At 33.2% G+C, this 22290-nt stretch overlaps 1 protein-coding gene across 1 annotated transcript in view; it reads right to left on the bottom strand.

Moving 5' to 3' along the window:
- LOC121300138 (M1-specific T cell receptor alpha chain-like) overlaps positions 1–19763 on the bottom strand; it is a 60406-nt gene extending 40643 nt beyond the window's left edge. The window contains exon 1 of the mRNA XM_041228572.1: positions 19708–19763. Within this exon, the coding sequence (XP_041084506.1) occupies positions 19708–19747 (40 nt within the window). The 5' untranslated portion in view covers positions 19748–19763. The remainder of the gene's footprint in view (positions 1–19707) is intronic.
- Positions 19764–22290: the final 2527 nt, after the last annotated feature.

The raw sequence follows: 22290 nt of genomic DNA, 5'->3' as shown, positions 1-22290 counted from the left end.
CTTTTGTTCCTTTTCCAAATATGAGCTTCCTAGCTCCTCCATCATTCACACAGCATTAAATCCTAATACACAAACCCACTAGAGCAGGTTTTACTGATTCACCACATAAAACAAACCCTGTTTACTTTTCTTTTTATAATTGCTAATATATTTGTATTTCTAGCAATAGTGTCATTGTTGCAATTTCAGTGTTTTTTTCTTGTTCTCAGTAAGTTATCAGTTGTAACACTGCATATATTTGCAGAGCTATTTTTAAGGAATGTATTTTAAATGCACTTACTTGGATTCACTATAAGTCTTGTTCCATTTCCAAATATCAGCTTGTCAGCCCCTCCAGTATTCACACAGTGCTACACGCCCTACCAAAAACCTCTTGGATGGGCAGTCGTTTCCAGGGGCCCCACTAGGATTTTACAGCACTCTAAATTAACACTAGGCATAATGAAATGCATTACCAAGAATGGCAAGAAATACCTTCTGATTACACATTCGGATCACTTCACTCTATACTATACTATACTATACTATACTATACTATACTATACTATACTATCAATCTTCAAATCCATAATTTGATCCATCCAAGCTAAGTGTGTATTAGACTTGTTTATTTAATTTTTCTTCTATATAAGTTACATCATTTTGCTGCTTATTATTTATTTACAATCTATTTTTGATTTCACACAATTCTTCCCAGACATATGACAATGCCTATAATAAATACACTTACTTGGCTGCACAATCACTTTTGTTCCATTTCCAAATATGAGCTTCCCAGCTCCATCATTCACACAGCATTACACCCCAATACATAAACACACTGAATCAAACTAACCCAATACAATGAATGCTGCTTATTTTCTTGTACTCTAATTGTAAACATGATTATATGCATATTAAATTCCCAACAATCTTTGCTCACAATCTCTTTTCTGCAACCAATTCAATACATTGCGGTGCTGAATAGACGTTTGGGATTTTGAGGTTGAATTGAGAACCATGAACATTGTAAAAGAGAAAGGGTTTAATAGAATTGACCTGGACAGTGTCAGGTCTAAACACTGCCCCTGTTTATTACTAATACTACACACCGTCTGTAAAAGACAAATACTAATTATATTTACAGTTTATCAGTTTCTTCTTCTAACCCCTGCCATGTACTCTTATTATAACTAAGTGTAGGTGATTGAAGGGTCTGAATCAGGGCTCTTAATGGTGATCTGATCATCACATGTATCTCTGTGATCTTCTGTTACAGCACTGTATATATTCACAAGCTTACTGTTAAATGTATTTGACATGTACTTACTTGGATCCACTATCAGTCTTGTTCCGTTTCCAAATATGAGCTTTTGACCCCCTCCAGTATTCACACAGTGTTACACCCCCTACTAAAAACCATCTGGATGGGAACTCAGTGTTACAATCCCTACCAAAAATGACTTGGTTGAGAACGCAGCATTACAATCCCTACCAAAAACCACCTGGATGGGAACTCAAATCCAGTGACCCTCTAGGATTTTTCTGCACTCCACGTTAGCATTAAGAAGAACATAATTAATAAATTGCAATAAGCAATATTGTCTCTGATAACTCATACATACTGTCTGATCCTCTTTGCACATTATGTTTAAAACAATAGCAATTCATTATTAAGAATTACTAATTCCATTAAAGTCAAATAAATGAAATTGCTTGCATACAGTATAAGCTCAAACTTTCAATTGAAAAGAAAGAGAGCAGAAAATCCAAATTATTCTATAAACTTCCCCAGATACTTTAGTTCAACTTTTCAATGGTTCCACTCATTAACTGATTAGTTTAATGAACAGTATTTAAGTGTAATTTAGGAGTGCCATCACATAAAGGTTGTCTACAGTATCCCCAAATCATATGGGCAACCTGAAGCATTCCCTGTCTTTGCTTTAGGTAAAAATGCCACAGTGTTCATTAGAGTAACAATGACAAGTGTCACTGTTAATAATAGGCTAATGGAAATGGATGGCACATCATGTCTTAATAAATCTGCTCCAATGTAGCATTTCATTTATTTTACTATCTTAACTCTCTTAATATTATTAGTTTCCATTTCTGCAAGCGATGTGTACATTTTATTGAACTGTATCTGTTTTTAGTTTCTTTACAGCTGTTGGCAACTATATTACCAGCTTGCTTATGAATAGGTTATTATATATAAACTAACATGGAAACAAAATACACAATTTCATTAAACAGCTTTAAGCTAGCGGTTTACAGTTAATAAAGGGAGAAAGGTGCCACCTTCAATAAATAATGAATGTTTACTTTTTTAAAGCAATCATTCAAATGATTCTATTTTGGTGCCACGGTGTATTTTTCAGATGCACTAATTGCATGGCTGTAATGTACTTACTTGGCTGCACAAACAGTCTGGTGCCAGCTCCAAATATGACCTTTCCAACTCCTTGAGTATTCACACAGCATTACACTGTGATACGTAAACCCCCTGACTCAGGCTTCACTAACTCACTTTCGAAAAATACCTACACATGTATTACCCTCTGCCAAGAAACATGCCATTGCTTATTTTCAAAATATTAATACACATATTTAGACTATACTCTTTTCTCACAAACTATTTTTGTAATTAACTCTGACCCAAACTCTGATCTTAATGGTAGCTTATCTTGTATCTGGATGTGATGTATATTGTCATTGTTATAAAGACATCATTCCTCATACTGCACTCCTCACTTTGTCATTGTTGTCATTTAATAAAGAACTGTGATTGTGTTGTTGTTGTTGTTGTTGTTGTTGTTGTCATTGTTATTTTGCATCTACTTTGTCAGTGATCTTCTGTTACAGCACTGTATATATTCACAAGCTTACTGTTAAATGTATTTGACATGTACTTACTTGGATCCACTATCAGTCTTGTTCCGTTTCCAAATATGAGCTTTTGACCCCCTCCAGTATTCACACAGTGTTACACCCCCCACTAAAAACCATCTGGATGGGAACTCAGTGTTACAATCCCTACCAAAAATGACTTGGTTGAGAACGCAGCATTACAATCCCTACCAAAAACCACCTGGATGGGAACTCAAATCCAGTGACCCTCTAGGATTTTTCTGCACTCCACGTTAGCATTAAGAAGAACATAATTAACAAATTGCAATAAGCAATGTTGTCTCTGATAACTCATACATACTGTCTGATCCTCTTTGCACATTATGTTTAAAGCAATAGCAGCACTACAGAGATATGCATAGAACTTGTTTAATAATTTAATCTAAATAGTTCACTCACTTGAATCCACTCTCAGTCTTGTACCGTTTCCTAATATGAGCGTCTCAGCCCCTCTATTCGCACAGTGCTACATCAACTGAATCTGTACAAATAAAACCCACATACCATATTAATTGACTGCATTTATACAAACACTTACTTGGTTCCACGATTACTTTAGTTCCATTTCCAAATACAAGCTTTCTACTTCCATCATCTACACAGTAATGCATCCCTGTACATAAACATACTGAGGACCTGACCTGCTAACCCTGGTGCTGGATTGCCAATGGTCCCATCTGAGAACACTTTGAAATCATTTTTAGCACAGCTTTCAGTTTTTTTTTCTTTAATTAGGGAATTTAAAGTCAGTTTGTGTCACTAGAATTAAACATAAAGTATGTGTAATAAAATGTTGATGAAATTTAGAAGTGAAGTCTAGAGAAAGCTAAAATAATGATATTTCAAGCACAGTTCTCAAAAGCAAAAAACAGCAGATTTCAAAATATATCTATTTAAACAAGTTATTTTGACCTTCTCTATTGTCATAAAAAATATATGATATTCTGAAATCAAATGGCAGCGTATATGGATTTGGCATTAGATTACAAAACTACTCCTCTTCAGTTTAATCTCTACTGCATTGTGGATGATATTTTATATTTTGATTGCTGTTCAGTTTAATCTATACTGCACTGTGGATGATATTTTCAAGTCTGATCTGTTTATTCCTCGTTATGATAGTAAATCAAACAGCATATAATATGTATTTCAGTTAAAAATGTGACAGGATTTCTATTGAAATGTGCTTTACTTACTGGGTTCCACAGTTAATAGTGTGCCATTTCCAAAGGTGAGTTTTTGAGCCCCTCCAGCATTCACACAGTGTAACACCCCATATCAAAAAGTAGCACCAAGGCAGTCAGTATTGTATATTTGAAGTACGTTAATATATTTGACCTATGCCCTAGACTACAATATACGGACCTGTAAATCAACAGATCATTTAGTTCATCCATAAAATAATGATTTATTGAAAACAATAACAAAAGTAAAGAAACTATATTGTACTAAATACAAAATGTTTAACATTCTCTACATTCTCTCACTACAGAAATAAAACAACTGGACAAAAGACAATCTGGTTGCACTTTAACATAATAAACAGAAATGCATATTCAATTCATTGGAATTGCATAGTAATTTCTGAATATCTTATGCTTTTTTTCACCACTATATACATTCCTAATGAATATAATCTATTATCACAATCTAGTGTAGAAATGTACACATACATAGTTTAAGACATTCTAGAGCAAACTCATTTTACAATATTCCTAAATATGCAAAACACTAACGGCTGGTTTCATAGAGCCTGATTAGAATTAATCTTGTATTAGCTTACCTGAGATAATAATAAAATCAGCCCAGCACAGACAAACATTAAGGCGCTCTGTGTTTTCTCTATACCCAGTCTGTCATTGGAAGCAGTTATTTGTTATATTTACTCACTTGATTCCACTGTTAACAGAGTTCCTTTTCCAAACACCAGCTTGTTTGTCCCTCCAGTAGTCACACAGTATAGCATGGCTTAACAAAAACTAATAGTTTAAGGAACCACTTATAAAAGACCTATAACCATGCTATTAACACAAACAAAGTGTATTGCAATACAATCGATTACTTTACTGGTGGAGAGCTTGTCATTTTATCATTTTCCCTTGCCTTATAATGCCCCTTTTTTTTTTTTTTTTTTTTTTTACACATCGTTGACATTGGCGGTTATTAATTTCATTTATAATACATTATTAGATTGCTTACTAAATCTGTATCTCATATCCTTAAACTGAAGCTACCAGTCAGACCAGATGACCTCTTCATTCTATATAAAGTAGCAACCATCCATAATTGTGTATCTATCTATCTATCTATCATAATCTATACATAATGTTGTTTCTAATGGCGTGGCTAGTGGTTAAAATCAAAGGTTTAATCCAAAAGAAAATCATTGAATCAATCAAAACCTCTACCCCCGTTTTCTCAATCCATATAACAAATAAAAGTAAAAGACTTGTTTTGGATGTGCTATATTCCACACATTTCAAAAAGAAACATTCAGTACTTACTTGGATTCACTGTTAATTTTGTACCAATTCCAAATATGAGCTTTTGACCTGCAGCATTATTCACACAGTGAATTATCACATAGCATAAACTATATTGATTCCTTCTCCATTATAAGTAATGCAATAAGCATGGCATATTTCAAATATACAATTAAGTTAAAGCTTCATAACAAGAATTAAACATGTTGGGTCTTTAGGTTGTTGATTTCGCATTTTACGACTATGAAGCACCCAAATATTTACCTCACTACACTGGGCTTCGTGTTCCATGCTTCAATTACTAATAATACATTTTTTACATTTAAATTACATTAAACCACAATGTACTTAAAGTACAATAATATTATATGCAAAGTGTTTTTCTTTTCTTTTTTTACCAAATATACAAATAAATAAATAAATAAGTCCTACTTTGATTCTAGGTGTGTTTAAAACAAAGGGTCAGTTATTCAGTAAGCTTTAGAGGAAAACCCACAGCACCCTAGACTTTGTGTCAGTGTTTGGATAGAACGCAAGACTAACATGTAGATATTGTCAAAGTCTTTCTTTGCAAGTAGAGACCTATAACACTACATTTCCATTTCGAATGCATACATACGATTTTGTATAAAGATGCAGACTGTCATTTGCTTTAGACTATCATTTTACTGGTTTCCACTGGAAGGATTAATATGTTAGTAAGGATGTTAACAGTTAGTGCATATGATCTGTAATTGTGCCATGATATTCATTTTATTGTAGTTGAAACTGTGATTCTTTAGAACCTTCCTGTAGAACTTTCATGCAGAACCTTCTATTCCGTATATTTTGAATAACTGAATGTATTTCTATAGTTTTGGAATTACCATAATTATACCTATTCTGCCTATTTTATATAAAATGACTTAAATCAAACTTACGAGGCTCTACGGTGAGTCTTGTTCCTTTCCCAAAGATCAGCTTGTAGCTTCCATCATTCACACAGTGTTAAACTGCATCACCAAAACTGCCCTTTCAATGTAGGCTTACATCCTTGTACACCTGTGCACTTATTACCATGTGTAATACAATTTAATACTGGACACCTCTAATACAATACATCCATTATATCTTCTTCTTTACAGACAAGAAAGTATATAAACCAAGATCCATGCTTGTGAAAATATCTATTTTACTTACGAGGGTCTGCAATAACTCTTGTTCCAGATCCCATCCTGTACCCCATTACCAAATCTGGACTCAATCTACATCTTCAGAAACCAGTATTTATGTAAAGGGACATTTTATTTTACTAACAGTTAACTACTAGTTTACTACCATGTTAATGTATTTTGTTCATTTTTGTTTGTTTAATGGGTAGTTAATAAAGTTTAATAGTAACATATTTCATACAAAAACCAGCTAAAACTGTTCAGTAAATATCACAAAAAGTCTGGATTATCAACACCAACTCCATTTCAACAAATTAAAAATACATGCTTGCATGTAAACATGTTATATATATATATCCCCTCAGTTGGTGCACACCAATATGCCAAGATGTGCATTGCATTTCTAAATGACTTACTTGCTTCTATTATCAATCGTGTTCCATTTCCAAATATTAGTTTCACACCAGAATTCACACAGTGATTATCCTCTTTACAAAAACATGAATGCATGGTCAGGATTTATTATACCACACACAGCTAATGCACAGAGCTAACAAGAAACATGTACCTGGGGATCATAAATAACAGTTTAATATGTAGAGTTTTCATTACTTACAGAACAATAGGGTAATTCATAAGTACACTACAGATATCCAACAATGTTAAATGAACGAACTGCAATATGAGAGACCATAAATACTATAATGCACTATTTCTATTGCACATTTTTGATTAGTTTTGTGTAGATCTGTGTTAATGAAAAAATACATTGCACTAATTGAATGCACAGATGCACTAATTCAATTAAACAATCGTGTTTAACAATAATGTACAATGTATTGCTTGATTGAATAGTAAGCTGTGTTCCAGACCCAAGGATTAGTTTTGCACCACTGCCAGTATTCACATATTAAAACACAGTCAAGTTCTGTCTAGCAAACACGCAGTAATGATTTAAAGCACTCTGAGAAGTAAGTGCTTTAGATTATAACATGTACTTGCTTTGTAATACAGAATACAATGTAAATACTGTGTTATTACAATGTAACTAAGTCATTAACACAAAGTTAACACATAGTGTAACATCTTTCTAATGTATAATAAAAATGGGATCACTTCTACAGATTCTTTAATAAGGAGATAAAACAACACTCACTTGGTTCAATATATAATTTGGTACCTTGACCAAAAATGAGCTTCCAAGATCCAGTCCCCTGAGTCACACATCAGTACACATCATTACACAATCTACAAATACATCTTCTGCACATAAAGGCAGGTCCAATCCCTTTGAATGGCTCAATCCAATTGTAAAACACATACTATATATAGTGTTTGATAGGATGTCACCAAAGAACAAGGGGGGCATCACACGTTCTGTATTTATCTTGAATTAATTATTATAATTGCAATATGACATCACAATCTTCTTTGACTAATTGCATATTCAAACAAAACCAACAAATTCAAGCTAGCATTATTTAATAATGAATCAGACATCTGGCAGAAATGGGATAGGTGATTACGTATCTATCATAATTGAAATTATTCTGTGTTCAGTTCCAAAGGTAAACTTGCCACACCAACGCACATGCTGTACAACCCTAAACTGCATCTCAATAATCCTCCCTTATCAAATCATTACAAAAATCCTAATCAATAATGCATACATGTGTGTAAATGCACAGTGAAGAATGTTAAAAACACTCACGAGGCTGTACTTGCAATTGCGTTCCATTTCCAAAGACCAGCTTGTCATTTCTAACTGGCACACAGCAGTAAATCCTTGTACAAAAACTCTGCACTGCTTTCTGAAATACTTCATCTTTAGACAATCAGTTCTAGAAATCGTAGCGATACAGCCCTTTGTTTAATCTACTGAAAAAGTATATAACAAGCTATTAAACATGTTGAAGCTTAACAGGGGAAAACAGTTATTCTGAATGACACAATTCTATTGAAAGCTGTCTGGCTATAAAGTAATGCTATTGAATAACACCAAAGTAACATCATTCATAACACTGTTTTGTAATTACTTATTAATTTTATACTCATCTCTTCTTTTTTATAATATCCCTTATAACACATATATAACATTACATTTTAGAAGGTAAATCACAGATGGTTAAATCAAATCTTTAAATTGATGGTAGATTAATTTGCACCTTGGTACTTATGTTATCTTTAACAGATGGATCATTCAAACATCCTTATATTCCCTACACTCTATTTCACCCTGTCTAGGTCAGTTTGGAAATGTCACCAGCATTCACACTTCAATACAACACATTACTTAAACAACCGTTGGACCGCAACTTCTTTCTTAATGTATTATATAATAGTATTATTAACTACCAGTACGTGAAAGAATACTCACTTGGTTCTATTGTTAGCCTTGTTCCAGATCCAAAGATCAGTTTATAAGCACTATTATCATTCACACAGTAAGAAAACTAGTTACAAAAACTCTCTCCTTACTCCCAAATTCACAGAAATGGATGGCGATTCAAATTTGAATTATATTAGATATTTGTACAACCACAATATTACTTTACCATAACCCTAATGAATTCTACATCACAAACGTTGCTTTACTATCTATTTTAATCTGGCTTTCTCAATGTATCAACTATAACCCTGAGATCAGAATCTATCCACAATGCCATGGAGTGTTCATAAACAGCAGAACTAAGAGGCTGAGCATGTAATTGTGTTCCAGAATGTTCATAATATTGCATCACAATGCAGTAATTACGAGGCTGAACATGTAACTGTTTTCCAGAATGTTCATAATATTGTATCACAATGCAGTACTTACGAGGCTGAACATGTAATTGTGTTCCAGACCCAAAGATCAGCTTATTGCTCCCTGCTGAGTCACACAGAAGTATAGACTAGTACAAAAACAGCACAGCGTTTACAGCAGCTTCAAAACAAGCAATCTTTCACTGTCATGTACAATATTGTAAATCATTGAGTGATTAGAGAGCTGTAATATGTTGTATACCGGGGACAAAAATGAACAAATATATATTCATTGTGTCTGAAACTACAAGTTCGACCCAATCCCATTCTTAGAAAAACAACACAGAAGCAGATCAGTAAAACCATCTCTGTGCTACAGAGCATCCTATGTGTCACCTATCCAGCTATTGTAACATTATGAAATAATGATAACACTCAAATGAATCAATCACAGTGTTGAAATGTGCCCAACCTGGAGCAGATTGGGACACCTGGTTAGATAGAGACCTTAAAGAACACCAATGAATTAACAACAGTGTCCTCTCCATCGCATAGCACACACAAACACAATAAATTAATCATTGAATTAACAACAGTGTCCTCTCCATCGCATAGCACACACAAACACAATACTAACAAAACAGACTGATCAAATGATCATTTCCATGATAAAATACTTACTTGGCTGGACTAGTAATTTTGTTCCAGAACCAAGTATGAACTTGGTTCCCTGATTCACACAGCAGTACAATCCATTACAAAAACCTATCATCATAGTTCAATGTACGTTAACTGTTACCGAGCTCTATAGTCATGCTTACAATATATAGCTTTAGTAATATCACAATATGTGTATTTATTTAAAAAAAAAAAAACACACTTGTTATTGCAAGGATAAAAATAAATATTTAGTTTTTCTAAAACAAAAACCAGACAACTCAAGTTGTTTCTTTCTCATTCCATTTTTTTTTTTTGGTGTAAATTGCTCTTATCTGTAAAAATCTTATTAAAAAAAAATCACACGACAAACTAGATATGATGCATGGTGATACATTACAGTCTACATGAAATCATCAAAGCTCAATTTTCTTGTTTAACAATTGTTTAGGTTTTAAGTAATTATAAAGCAATGAAGTGTTCCATTGCAAGGCAATTCCCATTTGTATTGAAACATATGAGGTTCTAAGTCAAGAGTATTCCCTTTTCCAAATATAATCTCATATACTGTATTGAAACAGTAAGTAACACTACAACAGAAACAAACATATCTGAAGCTGTTTCCATTGTAAGAATAATAATACCAAACATAGGTTTTCTGCTTCTTTAGTCATAATCAACAAGCACTGCTGTATTTTCTGTCGCATCATATGAACAGGTCAGTTTGATCACATAGTATACACTGAAATGCATTTAGACTAATAGCTGGTTCCAGAGCCTCAGGATAGCACAACCTACTCTTACCCTCAGTAAAGTGGTGTAGATTAATGCTAAGCCAGGTCTCTGAACCCAGCTGTTACTTTTTATAATACCAAACATGTGCCGTACTGGATGACATAAAATAAAAAACAAACAAGTATTAATGACCTGGTTCCACGGTGAGTCTCGTACCCTTTCCAAACAGCAGCTTCTCAGCCCCTCCACCAGTATTCACACAGTGCTATACAGAGTTACAAAAACTGCCTCACTGAGGCTGCAGTGGAATGGATGGGTCCCATTTAACATTTTAGAAAACAAATGATTTGAAGCAGAGATCTATAGAAAGTAAATGTGCATTGAATCCCAATAAACAATGTCCCCTGGTTATCACACATGTACTCACAAACCCAAATGACATGTAATCAAAACTAAACCCAATGAACCAACAACACCCCACACACCAAACAGCTCACCTGTGTTTGCAGATGGGTTTGTAGAAAGTTATTTATGTCTGATAATGCTTTAAATGAAGTGTCTGTTATTAGACTGTTATAACACTGTACTAGATCATGTGGTTATAGTCTAATTACATAGTAAATATATAATCCTATCTGTAAACACAATGTAATTATACATAATATTAGCCAGTGCCTGCAATGCCCTGTAACTGCACCACCATTTCTGTGCCACAGAGGATCCTATGTGTCACATATCCAGCTATTGTAACATTATGAAATAATGATTACACTCGAATGACTCAATCACAGTGTTGAAATGTCCCCAACCTGGAGCAGATTGGGACACCTGGTTAGATAAAGAGACCTTAAAGAACACCAATGAATTAACAACAGTGTCCTCTCCTTCGCATAGCACACACAAACACAATAAATTAGAAACAAGGCACACTGATCAAATGATCATTTCCGTGATGAAATACTTACTTGGCTGGACTAGTAATTTTGTTCCAGAACCAAATATGAGCTTGATGTTTCCCTGATTCACACAGCAGTACAATCCATTACAAAAACCTATCATCACAGTTCAATGCACGTTAACTGTTACCCAGCTCTATAGTCATGCTTACAATATATAGCTTTAGAAATATAACAATGTGTGTATTTATTAGAAATACGCAAACACACTTGTTATTGCAAGGGTAAAAAAGACATATTTAGTTTTTGTAAAACAAAAATCAGACAACTCAAGTTGTTTCTTTCTCATTCCATTTTTTTTTGTGTAAATTGCTCTTATTGTAAAAACCATATTAAAATGAAATCACATGACAAACTAAATATGATGCATGGGGATACATTACAGTCTACATGAAATCATCAAAGCTCGATGTTCAAAATCAAAATATATAGTCAATATAATAATAATAATAAATAATAATAATAATAATAATAATAATATAATAATAATAATAATAATAATAATAATAAACTCACATGTTTGAAGAAAAAGTGTTGTGCCAAATCCGTATGTTAATTTGTCATTGTTAGTATTAGTGCCTTGCTTTACAACAAAAACCTATGATCACAGCTCAATGCAAGTTATCTATTACCCAACTGCATGTGTTTATTAAAACAATGCATGTGTTTATTAAAAAACGAAAACACATGCTATTGCAAGAATAAAAATACTTGTTTATTTATGCAAAACTAAAAACAGACTACTCATTCTTATTCTGTGTTACTTCTATGTGTAAATTGTCACTTACCTATCAATCATATTAAAATGAAATCACATCACAAATCAGATATGATGCATGGGGATACATTACAATCTACATTAAACCATCAAAGCTCTATTTTCTCTTTTAACAATTGTGTAGCTTATGTTATAAGTAATTATAAAGCAATGAAGTGTTCCATTGCAAGACAATTCCTCTTTGTATTAAAATGTATGAGGTTCTAGGACTAGTGTAGTCCCTTTTCCAAATATAATATCATCTACTGTATTGAAACAGTAAGTAACACTACAACAGAAACAAACATATCTGAAGCTGTTTCCATTGTAAAAGTAATAATACTACCAGACATAGGTTTTTTGGTTCTTTCATCATAATCAATAAGCACTGCTGCATTTTCTGACGCATCATATGAACAGCTCAGTTTGATCATATAGTATACACTGAAATGCATTTAGACTAATAGATGGTTCCACAGCCTTGGACTCGCACTACCTACTCTTACCCTCAGTAAAGTGGTGTAGATTAATACTAATGTTTCCCTCAGTAAAGTGGTGCAGATTAATGCTAATCCAGGTCTCTGAACCCAGCTGCTATTATTTAAAATACTAAACATGTGCTGTACTATATGACATAAAATAAAAAACAAACAAGTAATAATGACCTGGTTCCACGATGAGTCTCGTACCCTTTCCAAACAGCAGCTTCCCAGCCACTCCACCAGCATTCACACAGTGCTATACAGAGTTACAAAAACTGCCTCGCTGAGGCTGCAGTGGAATGGATGGATCCCATTTAACGTTTTCGAAAACAAATGATTTCAAGCAGAGATCCAAATAAAGTAAATGTGCATTGAATCCCAATAAACAATGTCCCCTGTTTATCACACATGTACTCACAAACCCAAATGACATGTAATCAAAACTAAACCCAATGAACCAACAACACCCCACACAACAAACAGCTCACCTGTGTTTGCAGATGGGTTTGTAGAATTTTATTCATGCCTGATAATGCTTTAAATGAAGTGTCTGTTATTAGACTGTTATAACCTTGTACTAGCTCATGTGGTTATAGTCTAATTACATAGTAAATATATAATCCTATCTGTAAACACAATGTCTTTCTACATAATATTAGCCACTGCCTGCAATGCCCTGTAACTGCACCACCTATGTGAGCATCCGATATGTCACCTATCCAGCTATTGTAACATAAGGAAATAATGGTTACACTTGAATGAATCAATCACAGTGTTGAAATGTGCCCAACTTGGAGCAGATTGGGACACCTGGTTAGATAAAGAGACCTTAAAGAACACCAATAAATAACAACAGTGTCCTCTCCATCACCTACCACACACAAGCCCAATAAATTAATCATTGAATTAACAACGGTGTCCTCTCCATCACATACCACACACAAACACAATAAATTAGTAATTGAATTAACAACAGTGTTCTCTCCTTCGCATATTACACACAAACACAATAAATTAGCAACAAGGCACACTGATCAAATGATAATTTCCATGTCAAGATACTTACTTGGTTGAACTAGTAATTTTGTTCCAGAACCAAACACAAGCTTGTTGTTTTGCTGATTCACACAGCAGTACAATCCATTACAAAAACCCAGAGAAGGCTATTCCTTTGATGTTTAGATATTTAGGAATGTATTTTTTTTTTTTACTATGCAAGAGCTGCCAAAAAGAGAATGTGTTGGTAGAACTGATTAATCGATGAATTATTCATTCGCCCGTTAATTAATTGCAATAGGAGGTCAGTATTTAATGCTAAATTTTGAAATGTCACATTTTTCAATTTGTCAACCATGGTATTTAATTCACTATGTTTATGTAACATTATTCAACAGATTTCAATGGACTTTATGAAGCTACTTTAGTTAATGATATAGTCCTTTGGTCCATAGCTGTACATACATACATACATACATACAGCCATACATACATTACAAAAAACTACTAACTGTTTAAGGACAGTAGGTTAAGCCTATGCAAATAATGTACCCTACAATTGAAATACCAAAATTATTCTGTAAACAAATAGATGTAATTTTTACAACCATGTAAAAATAAGCCCTCTGGCACTTTACTCTCTACCCCACTGTAGGCAAATAAAGCTTTTCTACAAACTGTCTTATTAAACAAAGCATATGGCTCTTACCTAGTGAAACACTGAGTATGGTTTCATTTCCAAATACAACACTGTTTCCAGCAGCATTCACATAGTACCTCACAGCTCAACGAAAACGTGTTACATGTCTTTATTTCACTGCTTATAATGTGTTTATTACTAGGATGCATTCAAGAGGTAGTCATTAAGAAGTGGTTTACACATGTTTTCTTAGTTTATGAAGTTTAGTGTGTGAATGATTGAAAAATCAGTTCATCTTTGTGTGTTTTTCATTTAGTGCTTCCTTTATTACATTTGATTTACCTGTTTTGGTCAACCAGTCTATCTGGGCTGAGTGACATGTAATTGTTTGCAGTCTCTGTAATAAAATCGATAGATTACATCACAGGACTGCATGTACTGGGTTCCACAGGGAACTTTGTTCCATTTCTAAAAATCACAATGTTTCCATAACTCACACAATATGAGATGTTCAAAATCAAAATATATAGTCAATATAATAATAATAATAATAATAATAATAATAATAATAATAATAATAATAATAATAATAATAATAATAATAATAATAAACTCACATGTTTGAAGAAAAAGTGTTGTGCCAAATCCGTATGTTAATTTGTCATTGTTAGTATTAGTGCCTTGCTTTACAACAAAAACCTATGATCACAGCTCAATGCAAGTTATCTATTACCCAACTGCATGTGTTTATTAAAACAACGCATGTGTTTATTAAAAAACGAACACACATGCTATTGCAAGAATAAAAATACTTGTTTATTTATGCAAAACTAAAAACAGACTACTCATTCTTATTCTGTGTTACTTCTATGTGTAAATTGTCACTTACCTATCAATCATATTAAAATGAAATCACATCACAAATCAGATATGATGCATGGGGATACATTACAATCTACATTAAACCATCAAAGCTCTATTTTCTCTTTTAACAATTGTGTAGCTTATGTTATAAGTAATTATAAAGCAATGAAGTGTTCCATTGCAAGACAATTGCTATTTGTATTAAAATGTACAAGGTTCTAGAACTAGTGTAGTCCCTTTTCCAAATATAATCTCATCTACTGTATTGAAACAGTAAGTAACACTACAACAGAAACAAACATATCTGAAGCTGTTTCCATTGTAAGAGTAATAATACCAAATATACGTTTTCTGTTTAATGATAATGTTACCCTCAGTAAAGTGGTGCAGATTAATGCTAAGCCAGGTCTCTGAACCCAGCTGCTATTATTTAAAATACTAAACATGTGCCGTACTGGATGACATAAAATAAGAAAACAAACAAGTAATAATGACCTGGTTCCACGGTGAGTCTCGTACCCTTTCCAAACAGCAGCTTCCCAGCCCCTCCACCAGTATTCACACAGTGCTATACAGAGTTACAAAAACTGCCTCACTGTGGCTGCAGTGGAATGGATGGGTCCCATTTAACATTTTAGGAAAGAAATTATTTCAGACAGAGATCCAAAGAAAGTAAATGGGCATTGAATCCCAATAAACAATGTCCCTGGTTATCACACATGTACTCACAAACCCAAATCACATGCAATCAAATCCAAACCCAACGAACCAACAACACCCCACACACCAAACAGCTCACCTGTGTTTGCAGATGGGTTTGTTATTCATGTCTGATAATGCTTTAAATGAAGTGTCTGTTATTAGACTGCTATAACAATGTTCTAGATCATGTGGTTATAGTCTAATTACATAGTAAATATATAATCCTATCAGTAAACACAATGTAATTATACATAATATGAGTCACTGCCTGCAATGCCCTGTAACTGCACCACCATCTCTGTGCCACAGATCATCCTGTGTGTCACCTATCTAGCTATTGTAACATAATGAATTCATGATTACACTCAAATGAATCAATCACAGTGTTGAAATGTCCCCAACCTGGAGCACATTGGGACACCTGGTTAGATACAGAGACCTTAAAGAACACCAATGAATTAACAACAACGTCCTCTCCATCGCATAGCACACACAAACACAATAAATTAATAATTGAATTAACAACAGTGTCCTCTCCATTGCATAGCACACAAACACAATAAATTAAAAACAAGACAGACTGATCAAATGATCATTTCCATGATGAAATACTTACTTGGCTGGACTAGTAATTTTGTTCCAGAACCAAATATGAACTTGTTGTTTCCCTGATTCACACAGCAGTACAATGCATTACAAAAACCTATCATCACAGTTCAATGCACGCTAACTGTAACCCAGCTCTATAGTTCTGATTCAGTGTTATGCTTACAATGTATAGATTTAGAAATATCACAATGCATGTATTTATTAAAAATCAAAAGCATTTGTTTTTGCAAGGATAAAAACACATGTTTAGTTTTTGTAAAACTGAAGCCAGACAACTCATGTTTTTTTGGGGTTTTTTTTGTGTTTTTTTTGTGTTTTTTTTGTTTTTTTTCTTTGTCTGTAAATTGCCACTTATCTGTCAAAATCGTATTAATCAAATCACATGACAAACTAGATATGGTGCATGGGGATACATTACAATCTACATTAAACCATCAAAGCTCTATTTTCTCTAACAACTGTGTAGGTTATGTTATAAATAATTTTAAAGCAATGAAGTGTTCCATTGCAAGACAATTCCTATTTGTATTAAAACATATGAGGTTATAGGACAGGTGTAGTCCCTTGCCCAAATATAATCTCATCTGCTGTACTGAAACAGTAAATAACACTATAACAGAAACGAACATATCTGAAGCTGTTTTTATTGTAAGAGTAATAATACCAAACATATGTTTTCTGATTCTTAACATAATAAATATAAACATTGCTGTGTTTTCTGTCCCATCATCTGAACAGGTCAGTTTGATCACATAGTAACACTCTTACATGCAATAAAAACCAACAGCAAATGTATTTACATTAATAGCTGGTTCCACAGCCTTGGGACAGCACTACCTACTATTACCCTCAGTAAAGTGGTGCAGATTAATGCTAATCCAGGTCACTGAACCCAGTTGTAATGTTTTAAATACCAAAAATGTGTCGTACTGGATGAAATAAGTATGAAAAAAATGTAGTGCTATTAGAAGAAATGCTGTACAATGGTACCTGGCCAGTTTTGTGTAGTTAGTATTTCTTGTCTATTTAACCATATTGCAGGTATTCAAACTAACTGACCTGATCCAACTTTAATTTCTTACCAAAAGAAATTGAATAGAACACCTTTTTTTTAGATCATATAGCAAATGATAAATGCAGGGATTTCAATACATAAATTTTGAAAATAAAGTGCATACATATACAATATAATTGCATTATTATCTCATGGGATAGAATGCAGTTACAAATTCACGGATGCACACTTAAACTGAGTGAGGAATACTTACTGGGATCAACAAACAGCCGTGTTCCTGCTCCAAACACTAGTTTACCAGTCGACCCCCCAGAAGCCACACAGTGGCTTCCACCATTTCAAAAACTACTGTGTACAGCTAGCTGAGTGATATTCTGCTGTGCTCTTAACAATAGCATTCTTTTTCTTTCTTTCTTTCTTTCTTTCTTTCTTTCTTTCTTTCTTTCTTTCTTTCTTTCTTTCTTTCTTTCTTTCTTTCTTTCTTTCTTTATTTCTTTCTTTCTTTCAACATGCATGGACATTTAACTATTACATTAAATAGAGGAGTATGAGTTATTTTGCTTTATCGTTAGAGAGATAATCCTAGCTCTGTGCCATAGATAACACCGTGCAACAATTTTATTTTATTTATTTTTTGTTCCTGGGTAGTAAGTGTTATTTCCTAATTGCTTATGCCTCAAAAGTATAGAAAATGGCTATTATTCCCCACAAACTTTGCTTTTGTGACCAGGACAGTGATATTTCAAAATATCACTATTTCCAATGGGAAAACGAGCAAATGTGTGTCTTTTCGTTCACATAAAGTCAGAAAAAAAAACCCATATGAATCCAAATTAACATGTATTTATACTAAAGTAATACAAAAATGACTACAAAAGATTTAGAAGTGAGTAGTTTTTCGAGATTTACGATTATACTGTATTTACTGTATTTACAGTATAATCGTAAATCTCAAAAAACTACTCACTTCTAAATCTTTTGTAGTCATTTTTGTATGTGTTACATAGTGTAATGTTGGTTTAACTGCATTAAAGTCCCTGTTTCGATCGGACTCTATCAGGGTTATTTCAATAATTCGATACACTTTGAAACAACATTCTTCCCAACTGATAACTATGCTTCTCCTTTTCTTTTTAACTAACCAAAACTGTTAATAATTAAAAGGTGCTAAATTGGTCCATTGGTAAACAGAGAATAGATTTCCCCCAGGGGTCTGCATATTCTGCCCATTATAACAATGTGTACACTGTGTTCTCACTGGAACCCAGCTGTTATTGTGATCACCCTTCTTAAAGAGGCAGATTTCCTTGGCTACCTGCTAATCATGGAATTGATATAGTAACACTGCAAACAAAAAAAAAGTATCCCCCAAAAACAAATCATCCCACTTACTTGGTTCCACAATCAGTCTTGTCCCAGTTCCAAATGTAACTTTATCACCTCCAGCATTCACACAGTGAACTGTCTCATTACAAAAACTCACAATCCTGCAAAGCTGACATTCTGGGGTCTATACAAGCTATATAAATAGTTTCTCTTGTTTTGTATTATTTTAATAAATACAGAATACTGGCTAGAGTACAATAGATTTGTAGATGTAGCACTTAAGTTTAAGAATCTCTTATAATAATGAAGATGCACCAGCAAATGTGTTCTAACTGACATTATGTACTCTGATGGAAGGTTATTGTAACAGGCTGTAGCTAAACACTAAACTCTTTCCAATTCAGTATGTCAAGACACTAGATTACTGAGTGGGGAATGCAGTCTGGTTTGGAGAGTAACAAGATCTTAGCCACAATATTGTATTGTAATGACATTAATAAGTACAAGCTTTTCATAGATATCAAAAACATTGCATTTGATAAACTATTATTGCTGGTTAATAATCTTCAGTATAATTAATTACTTATGTTTTGTAAATGGACCCTTCAACTAAAGTGTGATAGTTTAAACTGTCAGAATGAGGCACATACTTATATTTATTTTACACAAACTAGTTTAAACAATATAACAATTTACTTACTAGGTTGCACTGTAAGTCTTGTTCCAGATCCAAATATCATTTTACCAGCATTGTTATTCACACTGTGAGAAACCCCAGCACAAAAACCCTCAACTGTCTCTCTACCATAGATGAAGAAACATGTTTAATGAAAATATACATCAGTGATAGGAGAAACAAACACTGCTTCAACAAATACATCTAGTAACTAGTTAATGTTGTACTATACACCAGTCATTAGCATATTATTTCACAAATATATATATATATATATATTATATATATATATTATATATATCTATATATATATATAATCATATATATATATATATATATATACTTTTGTCCTGAAAAGCCAACTTCCCAACATTTTGATTTGTTTAACACACCTTTATCAAGGGAAGGTGTGTGTAAAAACACACACTTTCTGGGCTTTTGAATCCATGGTAACTGCACTTATTTAATTATGAATTATTAATTCTATGAATGTGCTTGTGATGTCATTTGGTACACAATTAATGATGTAACAGTCTACTGTTCATTTCTGTTTAAACCTTCAGACATCATGGTAGTGAGTCTATTCATCCTTTATTTTTCCAGTGTACATGATCACATTGTGTTTCTTCTAACATTACGCATTTCATTCTTTCATGTTGTTTATCTGTTGTAAAGTGCTGAACTATTGGTTCGTTTAAATGAATATTTGATTGTATTATTTTATATATTGCTGTACCTGTCCCTCCTGCATATTTTTGGCAACATATACTAAGGTTGCTAGTTTTGCATGACCATTTTAATATATAAATAAAAAAGAAAAGAAAACTGGACATGTTTGTAACAATACATCCCTCAGAAACGCTGTTCTCTCAATTGTCTTGAAGAATGTCTTCAAGAACATTATTATAAACGATCCTTTTACTTGCCTGATTCTACAAAGAGGTTTGTTCCAGATCCAAATAGTACCTTCCCTGTACCTCCCGTCACACAGTGACACATGCCACTCTTCAAACCAGAGCTATAGTTTTACTAATGGGGTTTTCAAGCTGTTGTACTAGATGTAAAAATCTTGAATGGTTGATATACAGTGCAGTAAAAGTGGTTCATCCATTGATTTGCATGCTATTCAATGATATAAACTGTGTAACAATAACAGAATCTATAATATAACAGCACTTACGGGGTTCCACAGTTAGCCTCGTCCCTTTTCCAAGAATCAATGTATCTGTATTTCCAGAACCCACAGTGATAAAGGGTTTAACAAAAATGTATATGAAGTGTGTGAAATGCAAACCTACTTTTAATACTCCTCATTACTTTATTACTACAACAACGACCACTACTACTACTACTACTACTACTACTACTACTACTACTAAAATAATAATAATAATAATAATAATAAATAATAATAGGTAATGGTAGTAGTCCATCCATATGTTCTGAATCCCGTGTTTCTACAAACTAGACATATGCACACACTATACGTGTGTTCTTTGTTCAGAGCTACTACGATGATGACTGCTACTGACTTGATGATGAATATTAATACATTTAAATATATATATATATATATATATATATATATATATATATATATATATATATATATATATATATATATATATTATATATTATAATGTTATAGAGAAGGTTGAATAGTTATACACTTTATTTTTGCTCTAGTTTAAAACTTTATGCAGTCAACCTTTTCAATCAAATACACTTAGAAACACACACTCATGGCTATTTTCACAGATAACGAGTGCTAATCGGGATCGATGAAACCAGTTGTCAATATTCTGAATATCCTGTTGCAAATTAAACTTACTTGATTCCACCATCAGTTGTGTTCCTTTTCCAAATATCACCTTCCCTGCATTCCCAGATACACACAGCAGTACACAGCATTACAAAAACTATCACGCAGAACTTCAGAAGCTCAACCTTTTCAAGCTGAGAATAACTCTATACTTTGACGCATTATCAACATTCACATTTTTATTTTGTGTTAAGCCCATTTCATAATTGAGAGTTTTTCTTTTTTTTAAGAAAACAATAACTATTTAGTTTAAGACCTTTTAATAATATTATAACATGAAGCTTCGCTGTTGTGTGCTATTAAAATGTTACTGCAGTAAACTGCTTTTCCTTTTCAATAATCGTCAAAACCTGTTATAACACATTTATGAATGTTTTTTTTTTCTTTTAAATGAATATTGAATCCAAAGGGGGAACTAAAGCAAAGACTCCCATGCATTGCTCCCAAATGGTAATTAAGAGTCACATAAGTAATGAATATCACTAACACAACAAAAGATTAAAAAATCCAGTGAACTTACTTGATTCCACAAATAATTCTGTACCAGTTCCAAACATCAGCTTCCCTCCAGTTCCACCAACATTCACACAGCACTTCAGAGCACAACAAAAACTCAACATGGGTGTCCCATCATTGAGATAGCATGCAGCTTTCGTACAGTGCAGTTCTTTAACTCTGTATAGTTTTAATGTATAATAGAGACACAAGTAAAGGGTTGTCCTACTCCGTAACATAATAAATAGATGTATGTTTATAGCTAGAACACATTCATAATGACAGTTTTC

Source organism: Polyodon spathula, chromosome 25, assembly GCF_017654505.1.
Source record: "Polyodon spathula isolate WHYD16114869_AA chromosome 25, ASM1765450v1, whole genome shotgun sequence".
NCBI lineage: Eukaryota > Metazoa > Chordata > Actinopteri > Acipenseriformes > Polyodontidae > Polyodon > Polyodon spathula.
This window is presented reverse-complemented; position numbering and strand designations above follow the sequence as displayed.